Source organism: Lactuca serriola, chromosome 6, assembly GCF_051521515.1.
Source record: "Lactuca serriola cultivar US96UC23 chromosome 6, Lser_US96UC23_V15, whole genome shotgun sequence".
NCBI classification, from domain to species: domain Eukaryota; kingdom Viridiplantae; phylum Streptophyta; class Magnoliopsida; order Asterales; family Asteraceae; genus Lactuca; species Lactuca serriola.
Window position 1 is genome coordinate 57,683,278 of NC_136413.1, and position 24,122 is coordinate 57,707,399.

Below are 24,122 nucleotides of genomic sequence, written 5' to 3' on the forward strand. Positions count from 1 at the left end.
CCTATCAAAATTTCGGCATGAGAGACTTGACCTAAGTTGCACGGAAACGGATACAGCAATGGGAAACGGATACGGAACGGAAACGGGAAACGACAAAACTCAAAAATTCAAGATACGGATACGGCATAGATACGGCAATATAAAAATATGAAAAAACATATATATATATATATATATATATATATATATATATATATATATATATATATATATATATATATATATATATATATATATATATATATATATATATATAAGAAATTCCAAAATATGTTCTTAAGAAGCCATATGATAATAATCGATTTCTAAATTGGTGGGTGCCTGAGTGGTGAATTTTTTCTTGTTCAGTTCTTGATCGTCGACAGGTATTGATGCAAAGCAGTAAACGAGTAAACCTGGCTGTAAATGATGTCGATTATAATTAAATTGGAAGCCGCAATCGGTGATAGTTGTAGGGTAATCTCGATTACCATAGCCCATTATTAGTCCATTAGCCTCTTTGGACTTAAATAAAAGCCCATGCAAAATAAAAAAAATTAGGAAACTTTGTGGAAACTTGCCCAAAACGTTTCTGGATATGCTGATACGTCCAAGAAACGTTTCTTAGCCGTTTCCCCAAAGTATCCGTTTCCCCCAAGTTTCTGATACGGGTACGCCAGCCTAGCTGCCGTTTCCATGCATCATAGGACTTGACAATAAACTGACTAGAAACGAAAACTCCCAATTCGAAACCATAAACTCCCTAAATGAACATGAAATCAAGATGGTTTAGTGAGGGATCAAGATTTTGAATAATTGGTGGATGTTAGAACTTTAGAAGTATGATGGGGATTAGATCCGGTAGCGAATTTCATGTGACCAATTTTTATTTAATTTTAATGATTTCATCTGCCTTTTCGAGGTCCTTCCATAACTCCTCCCAATTAATTTTACACAACGTTGTAAGTTCTTGAAGTTGAATCTCAGGTATTCTTCGTGAAAGGGCGTCTGGCGCCTTATTTTCTTTTCATGGTCGGTAGATAATGTCAAACATGTATCCCATATTGAACGTACAACACCTCAAAACATTAGAAGACCTGGTCCACTTCTATTATTTTATGTTTTTCTTTATTCTCTGTTTAGTTATTTCCTTAGTCAAAACTGTTTAGAAGTTATTTTCAGTTTCCTAGCTTGTTGATTCCTTGTAGTGTCTATAAGGCGTGTGATAATTTCCTTTTGTATTAAAAGTCTTCAGAGAATAATACACATCAGTTGTGTGTAACCAAAACTTCCTCTGTATTTTGCTTTGCCTAATCTGCTGTGTGCAAGTGTGTGTGTGTGTCTAATAGGCCCAAGGTTAACATCCCAATAGTTTCAATAACCATCTTTGATGGTCCTCGATAACCGTGTATTGTTCTAGTAAATACTTCAGGCTTCGATGGTTGGTATGGAGTATAAATCGTCGATCCAGTAGGTACGATCGCCACCTTTGAACCGCGAGCACTATAGCCATGAGTTCACATTCATAAACTAATTTTAATCGGGCCCGAACTCCCAAAACGTGGTTGTAGAAAGCAAGTGGTTTGTCTTATTGCATCAAAACCGCTCCAATGTCGTAACATGATGCATCCGTTTCTACCACAAAGACTTTGTTAAAATCTGGTAATGCTAGAACTGGTGTTTGCGTCATCGCGTGTTGTAGATTTCAAAATGATTTTGTCACTTCTTCGGACCCTTTGAAACCATCCTTCTTCAATTGCTCGATCAACGGTAAAGCTATTTTTCCATAACCATGTACAAACTTGCAATAGTACCCTGTCAAACCCGAAAATCCTTGGAGCTCGCGTAGCGTCTTCGGAAGTGGCCATTCCATCATTGTGTTAATTTTGGTGGGGTCGGTCAACACCTCTTTCCCGAGATGATATGACCCAAATACTCCACCTACGTTTGAGCCAAAAAGCACTTCTTCCGGTTAGCATAAAGATGTTTTCGTGTAATACCTTGAATACCGTTGTGAGATGCGCCATGTGTTCCGTTGCCATTTTGCTATTGAATAGTATGTCATAGAAAAATACCGGTACAAAGCGTTGTAACAGTGTCTGAAAAACTTTGTTCATGAGTGTCTGAAAGGTATTCGGGGTGTTGGTTAGCCCAAATGGCATCACTAAAAATTCATAGTGGTCACCATGTGTTCGAAACGCTATTTTGGGCACATCTTTTGCTTTCATTCAGATCTGATGGTAGCTTGTCTTTAGATCAATTTTAGAAAACATTATGGCACCGTAAAAATCATCTAAAAGTTTGTCTATCATGTTTATCGAAAATTTATCTATAATCGTGGCTTTGTTTATGGCTCAATAATCTAAGCGAAAAACTTTCATCTTTCTTTTTGACCAATAATACAAAATTAGAAAAAGGACTCGTGCTTGGTTGGATGATGCCCGCATGTCACATTTCTCGCACCGGTTTTTCGATCTTGTCTTTTTGCGTGAATGGGTAATAGTAGGCTCTTACACTAATTGGGGTTGTACCCTCTTTCAAGATAATCGTGTGCTCATGGCTGCAAGACGAGGAAGATCGTCCGACATCTCGAATATGTCGTGATACTCGTCGACCACGGCTTGGAATTCTGTCGGAACTTAGGGTGATGTTGCGGTTATTTTTTCTATCGAATTGAAGTGTAATAGAGAACCAGTGCTTTCATGTTTTAGTATTCGGGCCAGAGACTTACATGATACTAACAACTTAGATAGACTTAGGTCACCCATAAGGGTGACTTGACGATTTCCTTCATAGAATGTCATTCGTAGATCGCGCCAATTAATGGTCATATCTCCTAGAGTTCGAAGCCATTTAATTTCAAGGATGATGTATGAACTTCCAACTTGTAACGGGTAGAAATCTTCTATTACTTGACATTGGGGTAGGGTAAGCATAACTCTTTTGCATGCTCTTGAGCTTTGATCTATCATCTTGTTACCTAAACATACCGTCACAGATCCCGTACTAGATATTGCCAAACCGAAAAGCTCCACCACCTATTTTTACAGAAAGTCATGGGTTGCGTCGGAATCGACTAGAATGACTACTTCTGTTCCTCCATGGACGCCTTTGAGCTTATTGGTTTGTGGTGATGTAAGATCGGTAACTAAACTCAGAGATACCTCCACCATGTCGAGGTGGGCAAGGTCCAAGTTTTCCTCCTCTCCTTCACTTGTATCATACTGGTAACTGTAATGTTTTTCTTCAGCAATTGTGTTTAGGTGTGAACTTCCCATCACATCAGAATCATATTCTCTTTGCCTATTTTTCTGCCAATTCTGCTTTCGTCAGTCATTTGACCATACCTTTCGTGTTTTTGTGTTTTTCTTGTCTCCTTCTTTAGGTGTTGTAATAGGTGTGTCTGTGAAACTTGGCTTTGTTGTTCCCCCAGACCCAATTCGATTCAGATACGAGTTGCCCCGGACTTTGATAACGACGGTGGTTTTGTTTTCGTTAATCTTAACCGTAATCCTCATTGCTTTATCTAGGCTTTCAGGTTTTAAGTTTTTTTTATTGTCAATTGGAGGTCCAATTTTAACCCTTTAATGAAAGTTCTTTGCAAAATATTCTCAGGTATGTCAAGAAGTTGTTCGGCTAGGCTTTCAAATTTGCTGACATATTATCACGCGGTTCCTACTTGTTGAATGTTCAAGAATTGATCACACACGCTACATTCTTGTGACTCTTGAAAGCGATCCAGTAGCTTGCGTTTGAATGTTTCCCATGAACGACATGGGGTCATGAGCTCATTCCAGCGATACCATGCAAGTGTTGCTCCCTCCATATAGATTACAATTGCCCGAAATCGATCTTTTTCTCCAAAGTCGTGAATCTCAAAGTACCTTTCAATCCGATAAATTCAGTCGTAAACATCATCTCCTTCAAGGATTGGCATGTTGATCTTGCGAAAGTCATGCAACGGGTCCCTAGGTTTGCCTCCAACATTCCTTTTTTGTGAGCCTACTGATTCTTCCTCCTCATTCTCATCATCCAAGAATGATCCAAACTCGATTTTTGGTTCCTTTTCTTTCTTTTTTCCTCCTTTATTCGAGCTTTCCTTGTTGAAGACAAGTGATAATAATTAATTCGACTCACAGTATCTAATACTTTTATTCAAGAATAAAGGGGCTTTTAGAGCCATTACAAAACAGAAAGAACGAGAAAGACTCAAAACATAAAAAATTTAATATATATCCCTAATTCTTGTTCAACACGAAAAAGAAGGGAACGACCTGGTATTTCAGATTACTAAGTCATACTGACTCTTGGCTTTGGGCCTTATTTCATACACAACCTAAAACGTTAGCTAACCCAAAAACATTGAGATTGGCCCAATAAATTCCTTCCCTTAAATAGGTAATCATTGAGCTTCTTGTTTAACATCTTTCACTCTAGTTTCTTCTCTGATGAATTCAAATGTAGCTAAAGTCATTGGCTTGGTCATCATGTCTGCTAGTTGCTCCTTTGTGCCACAAAACTTTAGTAGTATAATGTCTTTGTTCACTAATTCTCTGATATAGTGAAAACGAACATCTATATGCTTTGTTCTTCTATGCATTACTGGATTCTTTGATAGCTTTATGGTTGAACAATTGTCACATATAACCTCCACAGTACCTGCCTTTTCTTCAAGTTCTTAAAGAAGACCTTTCAACCATACACAATGACATGCGCATGTTGTAGCTGCAACATATTCTGCTTCTGTTGATGATAAAGTGACAACTTCTTGTTTTCTAAAACTCCAACATATTGCAGCTCCACTGAATAAACATACATATCTAGAGGTACTTTTCCAATCCTCTAGACCACATGTATAATTACTGTCAGTAAACACTTTTAATGTCTGTTGCGTGCAAATAACTACACCTAATTTTATATTTATAACCTAACTAACTTAACTAACTAAATTGCACCTAGGCAGTGTACCTAGTCAAATTATAGAATAATCGGGTAAGTCGGGTGTTGATCACAGGGAACAGTTTTGACTAATTAATTTATCTACTACTAAATTAACCTAATTATTAACAAAGAAATGGAATTTATCTAATTTTGCAAGTTTAGATGAACTAACTCTTTAAAATAAATTCAACAATTACGACAAATACCCCCGTTTAGTTCGAATCCACTTCTTCTTTCTGGTTAGCTAACAATTATGGATTATCAAAGTTGGTTGTCTAATTTATATTATATTAGCAATTTAAGTCTAAATTTACCAATATTTAACTTATTCATGTAAAACTATGCATGGTCACACACAATCAAACACAAAATTAGTTATGATTATGAATAAGCTATGTAAAATTTATTAGGCAAACATAATTATGGTCATAACATATGCTCTCTAACACAACTAAATTTAATTACTTCAATGACTTTCCTAAGATTTGGTCGATCCTAGCTCTAGCAATTTAATGTTCACTAAATCACTAGGTGTCAAGTTCATGTAAGTTAATTATCACTAAGCTACACAGAACATGAATTCAAGTAACTAAAGAATCAAATATTAGCATGCTAGGAATTAACAATCAAACACAAGCTCAATACCAACTAATTAAATCCATAATAAATTAGCTAAACCATAAGTCAAAGTTTCATCTAGCTAAACAAGAGTTACTAAATTCAGCTACTCATACTCAAAATCAAACTAAAACAAATCAAAGTAATAGACATGATTAAAGTCCCAAACGTTGAACTAATTATGAACTCTCTTCTCTTTTTGTGTTGAAACCCTATTCCGGATCTTCTTCTCCTCTCAAAATCGTCTCCTGGAACCCTACTGTAGCAAAAAAAATCTCTCCAAGTCGTAATGGACAAGGGTATATATACTTTCTGATTTTTCCAAGTTCACGTCGTGAGCCGATAAGCCTCACGTCGTGAGTACGAGATAGACGTGTTCGAAAAGGACTCTTTCATCCGGTGCATATCTTCTAGAATACTCCATTCACGTTGTGAGTCTTCAATTACTCACGCTGTGAGTGCGTGTTTTGCTGAGCTTTTATTCTTCTTTCCTTAAAGCCTCCAAAGTTCCATGTTTTGTCAACTTTAGTCCCTCTCTTCGAAAGTGCTTCTATTTGGCTGCAAAATATAACTTAAGCCTATAAGTACCCTTATTATATGAAAATAACCAAATTATTAATAAAAATGTAAATAAATATTGCCTAAAAATATGTATAAATATGACAATATCAATTTCTGACTTTGATCCTTCCCATATTGTATCCCATTGTTCATAGTCCCCTCTATATACCTCAAAACTCATTTTGCCACTGCCATGTGTTCCTCATTCGACTTTGCCATAAATCTTGCTAGCAAGGTGACTACATACATCAAATTTAGACGTGTCAAAGTCAAATACATGAGACTACCTATAAGACCTTATGTGTTTAGGATTCTAAGCGTATGACGTCGGTATCAAAACTAGCATGTAAACGTTTTGGAGTGATATGGACAATTTAATTATCTATCTTGAATGAGGATCTAATTTCACCTTATTCGGTGTATAGATAAAAAATGTTAAGAACCAGAAGTGGCGTTGGAAAACGCAGATGAAAACAGGAATCAATCACCAGTGATTAAGCAAGCACCTATTATAGCAACAACACCTGAGCCAATGACAATGGATGGGGTACAAGCGATGATCCAAATGATGTTGGATCATCAAATGAAAGAAACTAGACGTCTGCTTCAGCAGAATCGTGAAGAACTTTCAATGCCAATTGAACAGCCCGAATTGAATGAAGGGTATTCGGAAGGAGTCAACTTCAGTGAGATTGTTGGTAGGGATGTCAACGGGGGCAAACGGGAGCGGGAATAGGTGCCCCCACCCTCGCCCCCAAAATCAATCGTTGCCCCTGCCCCCGGTTCCCCCGTTTACACAGCCCCCGGTTACTTCCATCGCCCCCGGTCCCGCCCCCATTCCCCCGGTTCCCTCGGTTCCCTGACTTAAAATTGGATTTTTTTTTGCTAAAAAACTGTTTTATTTTTGGCAAAAATACTATTTTTAATAAATTTAAAAGCCTAAAACCTAATCTTTTAGAAACTAAAAAAAATTAAAAATCCAACAATTCCAACAATCTTACAATCTTACAAAAATAAATCCAACAATCTTACGAAGACAAATCCAACATTACAAATGCAAAATACGACAAATCCAAAATTACAAATATAAAACACAATTCACTACATCTTCAGTATCCATTAATTTCCTTCAACTCTTCATTCACTGACATTCGAATATCCTCCCTAAATAAATAACAATAATAATAATAAAATAAATTATTATATTAGTTTATTCAATAGAAAATGACAAATTGAACAGTCTTACCTCAAGTCCCTCACCGTCTTCATCGGAATGTACATCATCACCATCAATAACACAACCTAAGAAAGAAAAAATAAATAAAGGTAATAAGCATAATATATTAAAATGAATTAAAAAACAATGGTTCAAGCAAATTCATACATACCTTTTTTACCCGCCCATAGCCAATTTTGAGTGCATATGATAGCTTCAATTGTTGACGGAAGAAGTCTACTCCTATGTGGACTAACGATTCTACCACTTGTAGAAAAAGAAGACTCTGAAGCAACAGTGGAGATAGGAATGACTAATATGTCTTTTGCAATCAAACACAATGTAGGATACTTAACCCCATTTAACTTCCACCAACCTAACAAATCAAACTCATAAATCCGAGGTAAAGTGCCTTCCTCTAAGTACCTTTCTAATTCATTTTTCACAAAAACTTCACTAGTAGCAGAATTCCATGAAAAGAAAGCATCTAATGAGTCCATGTCACTTGCGAGAGCTGCATCTCGACTAGAAGTGGGCTTAGTAGTAATATCATCATTACTTGTTTGACTCATAACACGTGACTCATATCGCAAATATATATCTTCACAAATTTGGCGCACTTTCTGAATTTCATCTTTTGCATTATCTACTCCATAGATAATAGGAAAAAAATACTCTAGGAGATTCATCTTAAACCTTGGATCCAATATTGTCGCCATAGCCAACACCCCGTGACTTTCTTTCCAATACTCGTCAAACTTTGTAATCATATTTTCGGACATTTCGCTTATTTCAATGAAACTAGATGTATCCCATTTCTTTAGAGCAATCTTTATTTCACATATTTTGGGGAAAAAAATGTTGGTTGTTGGATATTTTGTTCCCGAAAGTAATTCAGTGACATTATAAAAGATTTTTAGTCTATCACAAAGCTCACTTGCCAAAGCCCACTCTTTCTCATTAGGTACATTCTTATATTGGGGCTCACATTGTTGTAACCGATAAAACACCTTCTTGTATTTCAAAGCCGTGGAAAGCATTAAATACGTAGAATTCCATCGTGTTTTACAATCAACAACTAGGTTTTTTTCACAAGAAACATTCTCGCACTTTGCATTTTTTTGAAATGTATCATGTCTTTTTGGTGTAGCTGTCCAAAAACTACAGCTGTTACGCACTTTCTCAATCCCATGTCCAAAAACATCCAACCCACTCCTCACAATTAAATTCAAAATATGCGCAACACATAGCATATGAAACAAGCTTCTACCCAAAATCAAGCTATCAAAAGGTAGTTTTTCTACCATCAAATCTATCATGCAATTATTTGTTGAACAATTATCAACAGTTAAAGTTGATAATTTTTTATCTATGTTCCAGTCCAAAAAACTATTCATCAACACATTAGTTAGTTTCTCAGCAGTATGGGGGCATGACACATATATAAACCTACCAGTTAACAAAATAAGTTCAATTTAATTAAGGAATGCATACTGATTGATTAAAGAAATCAATATAAATTAAGTATTACCTCAAAAGACGACTTTGTAATTGCCAATAATCATCAATGAAATGGGTTGTCACTGTCATGTATCCTTTTTTTTTGGTAGTTGGCAGTCCACATGTCGGTAGTTATTGCAATCCTACCTTGAATACTCTCCAAAAAATGCATCATCCTTGCCTTTTCCTCCCCGTACAACTTCATGACATCAAATCTAGCTGTGTTTCTACAAATAGGCCTAAAAAGTGGTTGGAGTCCCTGACAAAAATCTCTAAAGCCTTCGTGTTCAACAATTCTAAGTGGGTAATCATGTTTTGTGATCATTTTAGCAAGATCGGTTCGCGACTCGTCATAATTAAACCGATGTGTTGCTAAAATTGATCCCCCACTTTCATCCGTCTTAGATCTTTTTCCGGTTAACTGACTCTGAAAATCATCAATTTTCTTTTGCCCAATTCGTATTTTGCATGACTTATGGTGAGAATGCATCCCTTTGGTTCCATTTTTGGTTGTATAAGTAATTTCCTGTCTATAATACTTACAAACAACCTTTTTGGTTCCATTAACTTCTTCATAAGTGAAATGACGCCACATTGGAGATGTGAATTTAATTTGTTTCTCGTTACAGTTAACTGCAGAATTGGCAGTATCATTAACCGTGTTTGAATCATTGGGTTGATTCGGTTCTGCTGAAGACATGATTACAAAAATCTGATTGTTAGGTAAATCAACCAGGATGGAGGAAATGATGGACGTGGGTGCAAGTACAAGGATTTCATGGCATCCAAGCCACCATGCCTATTTGGAAGCCCGATGCCGGTGGAAGTTATAAACTGGATCTCCGAAATGGAGACAATGTTCGAGAGTTACGAATGCAGCAATAGACAAAAGACCGCTCTTGCGATCCCTTTGTTAAAATCTGGAGTGTTGAGTTAGTGGAAACTGTTAGCTAACTCGATGCCAAAGGGAGAAGCTAGCAAAATGTCTTGGGAAGACTTTGTGGTGCAACTGAAATTGCAATACTGCTCTGAGCAGGACCTTCTAGAAATCAATAATGAGTTTCAGAATTTTAAGAAGGGAAGAATGAGCGTTACTGAATACGATGCTAGTTTCACGGAAAAGATGAAGCTTATTACATATTTAGTTCCAACTGAACTCTCTAAGGTCAACAAGTTTGCCATCAGACTACCAGCGGAGTTTGGTCCAATGGTTAAGCAAGCAACCACATTGACAGCCGCCATCTGGGCTGCTAAGAATGTTGAGACCCAAATCAGGGAGAAGGGTCTGGAGAGGACAAATGTTGGGGAGAAAAGGAAGTTCGACGGACCTTCGAGGTCCAACAACAAAAGGTTAAATGTGGAAAGAAGAAGCATCATGGGAAATGTGATGGGGAAGTCACATGCAAGAAGAAGCATCATGGGAAATGTGATGGGGAAGTCACATGTTTTAAATGTGGAAAGCCAGGGCACTATGCAAACGAGTGCACCATCACCAAGAAAGTCTGCTATGGGTGTGGTGGGAGGGGCACATCTCAAGAGACTGTCCGAAAAAGAAGGAGGCAGCAAAACCCAACATTCCACCAAAACCAAAGGCGAGAACCTTTCAGATGACACTTGAAGCTGCGAAAGATGAAGTTGATGTCGCTTCAGGTACCTTTCTCGTAAACAAATTGTCTGCTCAAATTTTATTTGATTCTGGAGCCAACTACTCCTTTATTTCGCATGAATTTGGTAGAAAACTAGTTTTGTCGGTCGATAGACTAGATAATGTTTTATTAGTTGAAGTTGCTAGTGGCAAGTTTGTACCTGTTAGCCATATTATGAACAACATCTTCATTGACTTGAATGGGAATAAGTTCCATGATAAATTATTGCCCATCGAGTTAAATGGTTTCGACATCGTGTTGGGAATGGATTGGCTTAGCGCCAATGATGTCGAAATATTGTGCAGGAAGAAGATAGTAAAAGTAAACTCGCCAGGGAAAGAGTCATTTATGGTGTATGGGGACAAACGCAGAGTAAATTCTGGGATTATTTCTCTAATGAAAGCCAAAAAGTGTTTGGCCAAAGGATGTACATCGTATCTAGCATTCGTGATCGATGCTAAGAAGGAGAAAAAGGAGATGCAAAGCATTCCTATCGTGTCCGATGATTACCTCTTCAACAATGGCTTGAATCTTCTTGTCTTTGAGCTTAGAGTCACAAGTGTCACTCCTCTAATGGCTTACAAACACCACAAGCAAGAGGATGCTAATTGAAAGAGAAGGGAGAGACACAATTTCGGCTATGAAGAATCCTAGGGTTTCAAGTGGCCGAAAATTGGATGCCTTAGGGTCTTATTTATACTGGTGCTGCTAGGGTTTCAGTCAAAACCCTAATGGATAGTTTAGGCCTTAAGCAGTCCAAGGAAGCTTCTGGAATAGGGCCCTTATGGCCGAAATTAGGATGGACACATTCCTAATTTCGTCCATGCCTAGTCCATAAGCCTTCTCAGCCCAACATTCAACTATCACACATTTGACAGTTTAAGTCCCTTTTATTTAATTAATGTCGTTTAGCCACATAATTAATTCTTAATTAATTCCTATCTAATATTAATTAAACTATATGATTTATCCTTTAATATATTATTCATATAATATATTAATAAACCATAATAACCTCTATCTCCATAAATCATCCAATCATGTTGCTTTGGTGAAGGCAACCCAAAAGGACCATGCACAACTGGGTCAAGTACATACCAAATATAGTTACGGGCTTAGACACTAATCCAACAATTTATCCATCAAGATCTTGGGAAGGACCAGATCTGAGCTTTGGAGCTCTTGAAATTGGAAGAAAACAACTTAACTCATTAAGTTGTTCAGACCTAATTCCCACGACATGGTTATTAGAGTGCCACGGCGTGGCGACTGGGAATCATCGACTGTTTGTCAATTTCGCGCAATGACGTGGCCAAAGGGAAGCCACGATGTAGGTGCTTATTGTTGATAATTTTGACTTTGACTTTGATCGTTAACTTTGAGGGTTGACTTTTGACTCGTTAACTTTTGTTCAACTTATTAGTTTTAGAAGGGTAGACTAAGGTTTACTTTGTGTAGTTATCTAGGTGGTGTTTAGCACCTATTTAGTGATCATGAGAGCTATTGACTTTTGGTTGCGTTATGATGTGAGTCTGCTCATTATACTGTGTAGGATGCTAAATTTTTTGTGTGACTCTTGCATGTGTTTGTATGTTGGGTGAAGCCTATTTATATGTCGAGCAAGGCCCGTGGGTGGGACCCATTTGTATGTTGGGCAAGGACAGTTTATATGATGGTAAGGCCCGTGGGTGGGACCCGTTTGTATGTTGAGCGAGGCCCGTTTATATGATGGGCAAGGCCCGTGGGTAGGAATCGTTTGTATGCTGGATGAGACCTTTTTATATGTTGGGTGAAGCCCGTGGGTGGAACCCATTTATATGTTTGGTGAGGCCTGTGGGTGGAACCCGTTTATATGTTAGTTGGGGCCGGTATGAAGATGTGGTATTTTGAGGGAACTCACTAAGCTTTGTGCTTACGGTTTAACGTTTAAACGTTTCCAGGTACTTAGAAGGGCCCGACATGATTGCATTGCAGACCCCAAAGTTTATTCTGCACTATCTTTATGATTTGTCGTTGATGTTTTTGATAATACATTATACACTCTGATTATCTTTTTAACTGAATGAATGGATGACTGGTTTTTGGTTAATTAAAAATCAAAATTTTTGCTTATTATTTTTGGAACGTTACACAAGAATAGTCTGAAAGCCACACTAATGGGTTATTTTTCAACACTTGACACAGGACCGGTCCAAACATATATTGGGCTTAAGGCGAGAAGAAGAGAAAAAAATGCCCCCTAAATCAAATACAATAATTATTTAAATTATATATATATATATATATATATATATATATATATATATATATATATATATATATATATATATATATATATATATATATATACTAACCGTTTACCCGCGCGAAGCGACGGGTGCAAATAATTTGTTTTAGCAATTCATTTCTTTTCGGCGAACGATGATTAGTTTCAATCCAACATTATTTGCATTAGGAAACATGTTATACTAATAATAAGTGAGAATGTCTTGGCAAGTATCACTAAGCATTAGTTTCAATTTAGCTATTCGTTTTTTTTTTCAACTGACAATGTATTCGTGGCTTCAATTTTAAGATGACTCATCGCTTAAAAAATCCTCCGAAATAATTTTTTATTATCTTATAAGTTTTGATAATATACTTTCACCTTTCTAATAATATATTAAATCTTTTTTACTTGTTTATTAAGAAGCTAACTTCAACAATTTACATATGATGACATTATACACTTATAACATTCCATCTCTTGTCTAGAGACTCATTTATAACCAAATTAGTATGTGCATACACCATAGGAGAAGCATAAAATCCCATCAACGTCCATGGCTCTTGATCATCTAAATTATAACAAACAAAACAAATTTTTTTTGAAAAATCTATTCATAATATTAGCGAAAAACTGAAACCGAGACTTTCAAACTCTTCAAAACGTACCATCATCAACAACAGTATCCTGTTGAGAGAGGAAAAGGAACTCCAACACTTAGGAACAAAAATACTTAAGATAGAAAAGGGAAAACTAAAAAAAACCGTTACATCATCAACCTTAAACCTAAAAAAAATATGGAAAAATTATTTGTATAAAAGCCATTGGTATATATTTCTTTTTCATTTCAGCCATTAGTAACCTACAAAACTCGGTTAGCAAGTTTGATTTGCTTATATGAGCAATTTTTTATGATGTGGCATCTGATGTCTACATAAGCATGTGTTATACTTATGGACAATTAAAAACAACAGTTTTTGACACTTTTATAGATGTATGTGGCCATTTCACTTGCCATGTCAAATGCCAACTCATTGAAAAATGTCCAACCGAGAAATCGAATCTGGTAGCTGCTTTTTTAGGTCAAAAATGGCGGAAATGAAGAGAAAAAGTGAATAAATATATTTTATGCAAATAAAAAATTCATAATGGCTTTTGAGGTAAAAGACTGATAATGTGTAACTTTTCCTAAAACCTTAAAATCTTGTATATTAATAAGTATTAAGATGATTACTCACCAAATGAGAACCCATTAGAAGAGCCCTGTTGCTAGCATTTGGTGGTTGAACTCTACCATGCACATTCCCCAATCCATCCACCCACCTGGAAATGGAAATGGAAATTAGTATTTAGTAGAGATATTTCTCAAAATATTAGGACCCCAAAAAGAAGAAGGTGGGACAGGAAGTTGCTATTTGTGCAAAAGAGGTAAATGACCTCCTCCACATCACCGAAAGTAGCCCTAAAAAGCTTGTCAAGTCTCGTGTAGCAAGTAAGATGAAGAACAGTGAGTCAGAATCTCTCACGTTGTCAAACCAGCATCCTCCATCCACGTTCTAAAAAGATTCCCATTCCTGATGGAAGCTGCGCTAAAAAAAGTCCTCTCGAGATAGCCATGGCCATCACTTACCTAATATTCAATGCAAAAATGGTTCATCAGTAAATATGAATCTTATGAGCCCATCAAAACTATCATCTCTTTTCAAGTATCCAAGTAATGATTTTTTTTTTGTAAAAAGAAAGAGAAAAGACAATCAGGTCTTTATAAAAGATGTAATTTCTTCATATATAATGCCAACAACAAACCTCATGACTCTATTGACACAACACATTTTCTTAAAGTGGGAGGAAAGTTCACACAGCAACAACGCCCTTCCCTGTGCCCACCAACCATTTAGGGCTTTTGATCATCACTCCTAAACGATAATTAAGTGGATTTTAGATAAACAAAACTTTAATGAAAAAAAAAACATTTTGCTACTCGAATAACATTATCATCATGTTCAATTCAAATTTTTTTTCTTTAGAAATCAAATGAAAATAATGGATTGATGGATGAAGTTAATAAGGGATACCACTGTGTTTAGAGAAAATGTGTAGTTTTTTCCAATCGACAGAAAAAATGTCACCCTAAATAGTAATTTCTACAACTCAAAGTTAAAAAAAAAAAAAAAAAAAAAAAAAAAAAAAAAAAAAAAAGATAAGTTTTACTAATCTTTGAAAAGTTTGAATTTTCAAATAAAAACAATATAAATTTTTATTTGTCATAGAAAATCATTTTCCATTTTGATTATTGTCTATCAATTGCCCATCCATCAATTTGATTTTGTTGATTAAGTTTTACTAATCTATTAAATTAGTTTCAGTTGCTCATCCATAAAATATATGAGATCAACACCTTATGGCACAACAATTTGAAACACTGACCTGGACAAACATTGACATGAGCAGAACTGCCTGCCTTTTGACAACTAAAAAAATACAAATTGGGTCCAGTGAAACTTAATTTAGGGAAATTCTTAGTAGTTGGGTGATATATATTTAGAGAGTATTGTTTCAAATATACTACATAACTAATAAACAGCTCCAACCTTATTATCACTTGATGTAGCATCTTTATGGGGTTGTGTTATATGACATCTTATTTTTATTTTAATTCAATTTTTTTAGTTAGGTATTGTAATATAATTTTAAACATTTTATATATCTACAATAGTTAATACATATTTCTCAACTTATAAATTTTATTAAAAAATATTTATCAAACAGCATAGGGGTATAATTAAGCTAAGAATTGTTGCTCACTATGATCACCATCTTTTTGTAATTGAAAAAAAACAATTTTTTTTTTGACAAAGATGACCATTAATTAGAATTATTTCTAATGATAGATCTCCGCCTTTCTAATGGTCAATATTTTTTTAATATCATTTAAAAAAACCTGTGGATGTATTCACAAACAGATGATATTTGATCCATAATTTGTTTGGTATTAAATTCCAATAAGATATGTATATGTTAAAAATATATATATAATCCCAATTAATTGATAAGATGTTTAAGGGTAGTGAAAGTGTTCTTTGGCTTAGTTGTAGATCTAAATATTGGAAAGGTCTAAGAAGTAGTGCGTAAAACCACTGGGGTAAGACTTTATTTATATTTAGTCCACAAACATCGTTAGCGGGGCTCTGGTTGTTATTGCTTGCTACTAAAAAAAATATTGAAGATTACCAGATAATTTCTCAGGATGAGTATAACAAATCCCAGTTTCGCCTTCAATTGTTGGAATGAATTCATCAATAAGGGGATGAAGCTCATTTGTATCATATGTCCTTAGCCTCAATTGGATCATATGTCCACAAGAAGGGCAAGAACTTGTGATGATATTGGGTTTGAATCAACTTCATAACTTGACAACAATTTACTCTACATACACACAACACAAACACTTTTCTCTTTAAGTTCCTATTTAATATAAATCATAATAATGAGGATTTGAAGGAACCTTACATGACCCTCAAAATCAGGACTTGTCAACTTGATAGAGAGGTTTCTCATTAGCAACAACACTGTTTCAACATCAATAGGGTCCATCTTTTTGAGCCTATATAAATGTCCAACTGTATTTGGGTCAAACAGACTGCCAATGAACCTGTATACTTAAGCAAAGTCAGGCAATACTGCACCAATTACAAAATTTTGGATAAAAAAGCATTCATACTCATGATAAAAGCAAGAAAATAAAGACAGGATTTTTTTGTTTAAGAAGTTAGAATTAAAAGATTATGAGCTAGCTAAAATCTTAATTGTTACACTTGTGGTGCTCTTTTGCCTTTGCAAGTTCCACCAAAGTAACTTCATATAACCATTACTATCCCTGTTACCAAAAAAAATAATAAACAAATAACTCAGTTAGGCAATACATCAAACACCTTATGTGCAATACTTCATATAATAATCAATTTCTTAGTAGACATCCATTACACATCCATCAGGTGTTTCTGTTTAGAGAAAAACGCAAAGAAGGGCGGCGAAGGCAGCCACAACCAAAACACTAAGTCAACGATTAAGAGATAAAATAAGAAAAATTGGAGGGTTAAACTTTAAGGTTCAGAAGGGATAGTACTGGAGAGAAGGGAGCAGGTGGTGGTTGTTCAATGGAGGTGAATGTTGTAGTGTCTCCTGTGAATGTTGGTGATTATGGTGTGATTTCAAAATCTGCTAAATCGGTGATGTTGAAAATCGAACATTTCTTCGGGTGGTGCTGAAAATCGGAAATGGCGGTCGTCGGTGTCTAAATTTCAATCTAGGTCCATGAAATAAACACACACAAACACACACACATACAGAGTTAGAGAGAGATAACGATGAATGAAGCCCAAAATAATGTCGCACAACGTCCTTAAATCGTTAAAGAAAACTCGATAATCAAACTGAAATTCTGAAGAAAAACAAAGAAATCATGAATTTGTGAAGAAAAAACTTACCTAGCTTGTAGGAGATACTGGTGGAGGAGGAAAATGTGGATACGGGAACCATAAATGGAATAGGAGGGATATGGATTAGGGCTCTTATCAGATAGTTCCAGAGAAGAGATGGCGAAGAGTTCTTCCATGGGCAATGCCTATTAATCGACTGAGATAAGAGATGATATATAGAGAGACAGAAGATAGAAATTAGAGAGACAGAAGAAACTGAATTGAGAAATTAGAGAGATAGAAGAGATTTGGGAGAAACGATGATTGATGGTATGCAGATGAAATTGGGGTTTTCCACGTTTAGGGATAGGGAGAAGGTACTACAGTCAGTTACAATCAACGGAGGCACACGTTTTCATTAAGGATTGTAAATGATGTTATAATAGGTATGGCTCTTAATTTTCAAGAAATAGGCAATATCCATAATAATATAGTAAATATATATATATATATATATATATATATATATATATATATATATATATATATATATAAAAGCATCATTAATAAAATCCTCAACAACACCAATATAACGACAATATTTACAAAAAAACAGCAAATTTAAAGGAAAATACTTCTTTTACCTGTTTAGATGCAAAATCATTGACTATGCTATCAAGATCAATTTTATCTAACATATCTTTCTCTATACATATTATTCTCAATCCATTCAACATTTCTTGTAACATTAATGACCTTAGTTAATTCTTTGATAATTTCAGCTTTGAAAAACTTCTCTCTATAGTGCAATAATAACATTCATATAAGATGCTATATGCAAAAAAACATTTGGGTAACAATCTATAACTTTAACAAAGTCCAAAATTTTAACCGTGGATGTTATATTATTAGGTAAAATCATTTTCACTTCCAGATAAATGTGTTTTAGAAAACATTTTATGATTGACAATAAGTAAAGGCTATTTAATAAAAGAATACACATGATTTATGTGTCATATATGGGGAAAGCTAATATCAAAGCAAGTTGTAAACAAATCAGTAACAAAAAAACATAAATCTGATAACTAAAATAAAATTAAAAATATGATAAGTTGCTAACCAACCATTCAGATTATAATATTACCATGAAATCTAATACTTTGAAGCTGAAGTTCTGAAAAAATCAATCAAGTAAGAAGTAAAACATTAGACAATTTGGAATATAAGATTTTTTATTATACATATACATACAAAAGGCTACAAATTGAATACCTAATCGAGTGAAAATTCTTAAACTTAAAGCATTGATTTTCATTATATCAGAATAAATGAATTTCAGAATCTCATATACAAAGAAAAGATATAAGATTTCAGAACCAAAAATCAGAAACTAAAAATCTGTTAATCTGATATAACCTAGAATGAGAAGCAAAATTCAGAAATCATATTAATTACCTTCTTTTCTGTCGGAAGTCACAATGATCTAGAAATCAAACAGAGAACCGTTGAATCAAGAGAAGAAGGAGAATCAAGAATGTGATTATATGAGAGTATGAGATACGAGACTTAGCAGCAGAAGGTATCAGGGGATCGATTGAAGATGTGGCTATAAGAGAGAGTAACAGATGCATAGGTGACAAACGATCAATTCAAGTCAGCGAGATGGACTTCGATTAACAAGGCTGTGATTTCGATTCATCCTGATGGAGAGAATATTGTAATTAAAGTTGTCGATTCCATTATTGACTTTAGAAGGCGCCCCGAGTTGGCAAATTCCCGCTTCCTTCAGTTCCTATTTTTCCCAGACGTCAACGCTTCAAACAAACAATCAGACCATATTGTTAACTTCTTTGGGCTAATTTAAGTTTGAACTTGGGCCCCTAAAGAGGCATGTATGTAAATAAAAATTAAATATACATATACACTACATATCTTATAATTTTTGGGCCCCCTCAAGACGTAGGCCCTGGGAGGTCGCCCGAGTCGCCCACCTTTCTGGGTCGTCCCTGATTTGACATTAGAATCTTTTGTGCCCTTAATCTCGCTTTACTTGGCAAGTGGTGATGACGCTTAAAAAATGAAGACAATGCTCTTTGTAAAGGAGTTATCCAAGCGATTCATGGTAGTGATAAGCGATTCATGGTAGTGATGGTGGAATTGGTCGTGTTAGATCTACTACCAATAAACGTTAGCCACTTTCACCTTGTACTTGATCATCAAAACATCCACCTTGTAAACATATTTCTATGGCAGAAGCAAAAGTGAAGCTAGAGTGAATAATTCGATGGAAAATTCATTGTTTCCTCCTCAAGTGGACTATTGATGCTAAAATTCTTAACAATTGTCCGCTCAAGACCGTTTTGGAATAAAATTGCACCAGACAAAGCTAATATACTTGTTTGGAGGGCACACTTTGGTAGAATACCTACTTGTATCAATCTTAAGCACATTGGAGTTAATGTGAGTTCTCTTTTATGTTCCTTGAGCAATACTAAACGGGAGACTGAAGGTCACATTTCATGCATTGCACCACTGCTTTGGAGGTATCGTCTGCCCTTCATAATTGGTGGATCGATTTTCCTGTCGTTGCGACCTCAATTCAACAAGCTTTCACTCGTGATTGTGTCGTTACTAACCTAAAGAAGGAACATACCGACATTTACATTCTTCTATTTGCCTTTGCATGGATGATATGGACCTTGAGGAACGCGATTATATTTCACAACAAAACAAAGAACACCACTGCTCTTGTTAGTGAGGTTAAGGCTCTACCTTCCATTGGCTAAAAATTAGAGCTAGGAGAGGTTGTAAGTTAAAATGGGATAACTGGTGTTTAGATCCAAAAGCTTTCTTGCTGTTTAAAAAAAAAAAAGTTAATGTAACTGGTATAGTTGTAAAAAAAAAGGTTTATATATAACATTGATGTCATCGAATCTAATATGATATCGGTGATGTTCCAGGTTCATGGGATATGCTTAGGATGGCCTTAACCATAAAAGTATATAATTTTATGAAAAAAAAGTTAAATAAATATTATTTTATTTATGTTTTTGATTATAAAGCAAAGATAAGGAGTAATGTTGAACAACTTCCGTTCCCTTGACTTTCGGTCGAAGTTATAGCAAAATCAAACTCTGATTTATAAAATTCAGATTTTATTCGAGAAGATTCCAATTAATTAGGTTAATTAAGACTTCCTGATTCCAATTAATTAGGTTAATTAAGACTTCCTGACTATAAGACGTTGTCTAAATCCGGTTCTCATGAAGGACCATTTGGGTTATATTATAGCTCTTCTGACGACGATTACAAGCTTCTACGGGTAACCCTATATACTGATGTTTATATATACTCTTTAAAATCCGATTCATGGAGAAAGGTTGAGTTAGAAGAGGACTTCCGAAGTCCTCTTATAAGCTGGATGCCGAGTACTGCTTTGTTAAACGAAAAACTCTACTTCTTACAAAAACGAGTCTCCAAAGAAAATGATATACACTATTCAATTATAAGGTTCGATACAAAGACCGAACAGTTCACAGAGATAGCAACTCCTTTTTTTAGAAATTTTGAAAGGTACAGTTTGAGTTTCTTGGTTCTAAGAGGCTACATTCACGTATGTGAGAACATAGCGAAAAGGGGTGTAATCATGTGGAGGATGGATGGAGATGGAGATTGGACAAAGGTGGTATCGCTTTTTCCTTGGTGTCTGGAGCCACTTCACTTGATGAGGAATGACAATTGGCTCATGCGATCTAATAAAGGGAATCATCTTTACCAAGTAGATATGAAGAAGCATACAAAAACAAAGTTGTGTTCACTTCCAAGAACGACTACTATCGTGGAATACAAGGAGACTATTGTGTCGCCCAATTCATATACTAAGTAACACCTCCATCAAACTCTTTTAATAATTATATTATGAACTTAACTATTTGTCTTTTGGTTTTGTTTGTGAGCTATGCGTACAAAATCAGATTAATTGTTATTTTGGTAGCTAAGATGGTCGTATATTGTAATATGGCTTGAACAGGTAATCTTTTGGTCGTATATTGGATTTTTGGTTCTCAAATTCTCACACATGTCTTTTTGGTTATCAAAATAACTCAACCAAAATATTTTATTAAGTAACCTGTAAACAAATAATGGTGATGTAGCATAAGGCAATCTAGCCATCTATCATTATTAGAGACCACACGGGACTAGCAACTGCATTCTCATTGCCATGTCATTTCAGAGAAAGTTTCGAACAGGATCCACAAGGTTTCATTATGGCGTCTTAACAAACACTCGGTATTGGTAAAAAAATAAAGAGGGCTCAAAGTTGTGTACATCTCATAAAAAATTTACCTTGTAGATAAATTCCATATAAAACCGTTGGTTATGGTAAAAATATGTGGAGTATGTCGGTGTCTGTTTGGAAAATAGAAAATAAGGCAAAGAGTACTAACCTTTGTGAAGAAGCTCTTAGGTAGGTGTATAATACAAATCAATCTATGAAGCAGGAGAACAAAAGGGGGAAACGAAGCAAGAATATTTATGCAAAAAAGAAAGGTAGTTACATGGTCTTGTTTCTCACAATAATTACTTAATTTGTAGATTAGATTAGAGTTTGAACAAGACTAGACTATTTTCATTCTTGCAACTAATTCACCAATCAAACAAAAGGTTATATAGAAAAAAAAATACCTTACGAACAAAAAACCATGATTCAAAACCGGTTTGAAAACCCATCTGCGAGCATGTTTGGTTGAAACCGACCCAGTTTCAAGCTGGACCGACGGTTAATACCAGTTTGAAGATTTGAAACTGGTTTGGGTGAAACTGGTTTGAAAAACCGGTACTCAAACCTATAAAATCTATTTTCATATAGTAAAATGTTGTTCGTCAATTGTTTGTTCATTTTGTTGTTAATACAAGGTTTTAGAGGTTCCCCACCATAACCGATTTTCATCCTTTGTACTTAATTTCCTGGATGCCCGAGAAGCACTTTTCTATAAATTAAAAGTTGAAAAATATTGCTTTGAATCGTTGAAGGGTTTTGAAAAACCAAAAAAATACATTACATCATGTCTTTAATTTCTTTTTTTTCTTTTTCCACTACAAGAAGATTGGGCAACAGCGGAGACACGTGTTGCCGCTAAAGGTTAGGCGGGTCGCTGCTAATACCTTTAGCGGCCACGCGTCGCTGCAAATGCGTCGCCGATATTGTTTCGTCGCTAATACACTTATTGTCGCCGCTAATACTCATAGTCGACGCTAATACTACGCGTCGTCGCTAATGCAACCCGTCGCCGCTAATACGTTCGTGTCGCCACAAAAGTTGTCGCCGCTAATAGTCTTTTGATTTTTTTAATTTTTTTTAGTTTATTTATTTGAATTAAATTTATAATCAATCCAAATATTAATCCATATAGCATTTGAAAAATCTGATAAGTTTTTATAAAAATATTAATACATATTATACAATCAATCCAAAATATTAATCCATACCACATTAAGTATTATTCCAAATTACAAAACGTTTCATAAAATCTTAAAGTAATTACTCGTCCTCATCATCATCTCCTTCATTATTTGGTGGCGGCAATGAGCGAAACCACTCTTCCAATGTTGTAGAATAGGTCGGGTCCTGTAGTATTGTTTGCAGCATTTGCAACTATAAAAAAAACAAAATATATTAACAACATATCATAATAACATTATAATTAATTATACCATTCTACAAAATATCAACATATCAACATATCAAATACACTTAAACATACATCTACTTTCCATTACAACATTTACTTTCCAAAATATTACCAAACTACAAAATATCAACATATCAAACCATAACCAACATATCATTATACCATTCTACTTTCCATTATAGCATTGTACTTTCCAAAAATTACCAAACTACAAAATATCAACATATCAAACCATAACCAACATATCATTATATCATTCTACTTTCCATTATAGCATTACTTTTCAAAAATTACCAAACTACAAAATATCAACATATCAAATCATAACCAACATATCATTATATCATTCTACTACCAATTACTTGTGATTGTGGTTGTTCTTATGTCATTGGTTGTTCCTGATCGTACATGGACACAACGGTAAGGGGTTTACGCCCAATGCCTCTGATATGTCCGCGTCGAACACCCAATATTCTTTCAAAACAACCTTTTATATCAGTTGGTGCTAGACCACTTGCCTTAGAAGTAGCTTGGGTTCGTTGGTTTATCTCTTCGAGTAAAGCATTCTGTATTTTTTAAAAATAATAAAAATCATAAAAATTAGATTACTAAATACCTTTGACGATATAAACACTTATATGAAAAATAATAAAAATCATAAAAATTAGATTACTCGATGTATTGTCTAACTTCTTGACAACTATTCAATATAAACCATTCTATATTACGTTTCTCCATTATATCAAGATGTTTGATTTGCGTTGCGCTCGTCGGTCGACACTTGGACTCAAACATCCAAGACTTTGTTTTTTCAATGACAACGTCTTCGTTTCTTTCAAGGTGATTGACATCTCGAAGGTACATCGAACAAAATGTCAAAGCTTCTTCAGCAATATAACCTTCAGCTATACAACCTTCCGGCCTCACCTTATTTCTGACATAGTTTTTATACCTTTCGAACGGATACATCCATCTCATACATACCGGGCCTCCGGCAATCGCTTCATCAGGTAAATGTGGTATAAACATAAATTACAATCCAATTTCATACAAATATATATATCTAAATTTCATTTTAAGGCAATGTGGTATGAACATAAATTACAATCCAACAAATGTATATATTCATGTCAAATTTCATTTTTAAGCCAATGTAATCTAAACATAAATTACAAAACACACACAAAATGCATAATAAAATTCCCATAAATATGAAAAAAACACACAATCCAACAAAATGCATACAATCCAACAAAATAATCCAACAAAATGCATAACCACTTC

General features: G+C 34.9%; 1 protein-coding gene across 12 annotated transcripts; it reads right to left on the reverse strand.

Annotated features, from left to right (window-relative positions):
• Positions 1–13,045: 13,045 nt before the first annotated feature.
• Positions 13,046–17,595, reverse strand: LOC145058889 (allantoate deiminase 2-like). Of its 12 annotated transcripts, none has more exons than XM_079006770.1 (9): positions 17,215–17,595; positions 16,854–17,033; positions 16,238–16,604; positions 15,959–16,153; positions 14,534–14,643; positions 14,165–14,357; positions 13,966–14,050; positions 13,396–13,414; positions 13,046–13,298 (listed from the first exon to the last, which is right to left on the reverse strand). In XM_079006770.1, exons 6-9 carry the CDS (start codon positions 14,173–14,175, stop codon positions 13,183–13,185), a joined length of 231 nt encoding a protein of 76 aa, XP_078862896.1. In that variant the 5' UTR covers positions 14,176–14,357; positions 14,534–14,643; positions 15,959–16,153; positions 16,238–16,604; positions 16,854–17,033; positions 17,215–17,595; the 3' UTR covers positions 13,046–13,182. The 12 variants fall into 12 exon arrangements, 9 of the variants coding, with proteins under 9 accessions (XP_078862896.1, XP_078862895.1, XP_078862897.1 ...); XM_079006769.1 differs by having other exon boundaries at positions 14,254–14,357; positions 17,215–17,589; XM_079006763.1 differs by lacking the exon at positions 14,534–14,643 and having other exon boundaries at positions 13,051–13,298; positions 14,254–14,357; positions 16,238–16,379; positions 16,541–16,604; positions 17,215–17,587.
• Between the last annotated feature and the right edge of the window lie 6,527 nt (positions 17,596–24,122).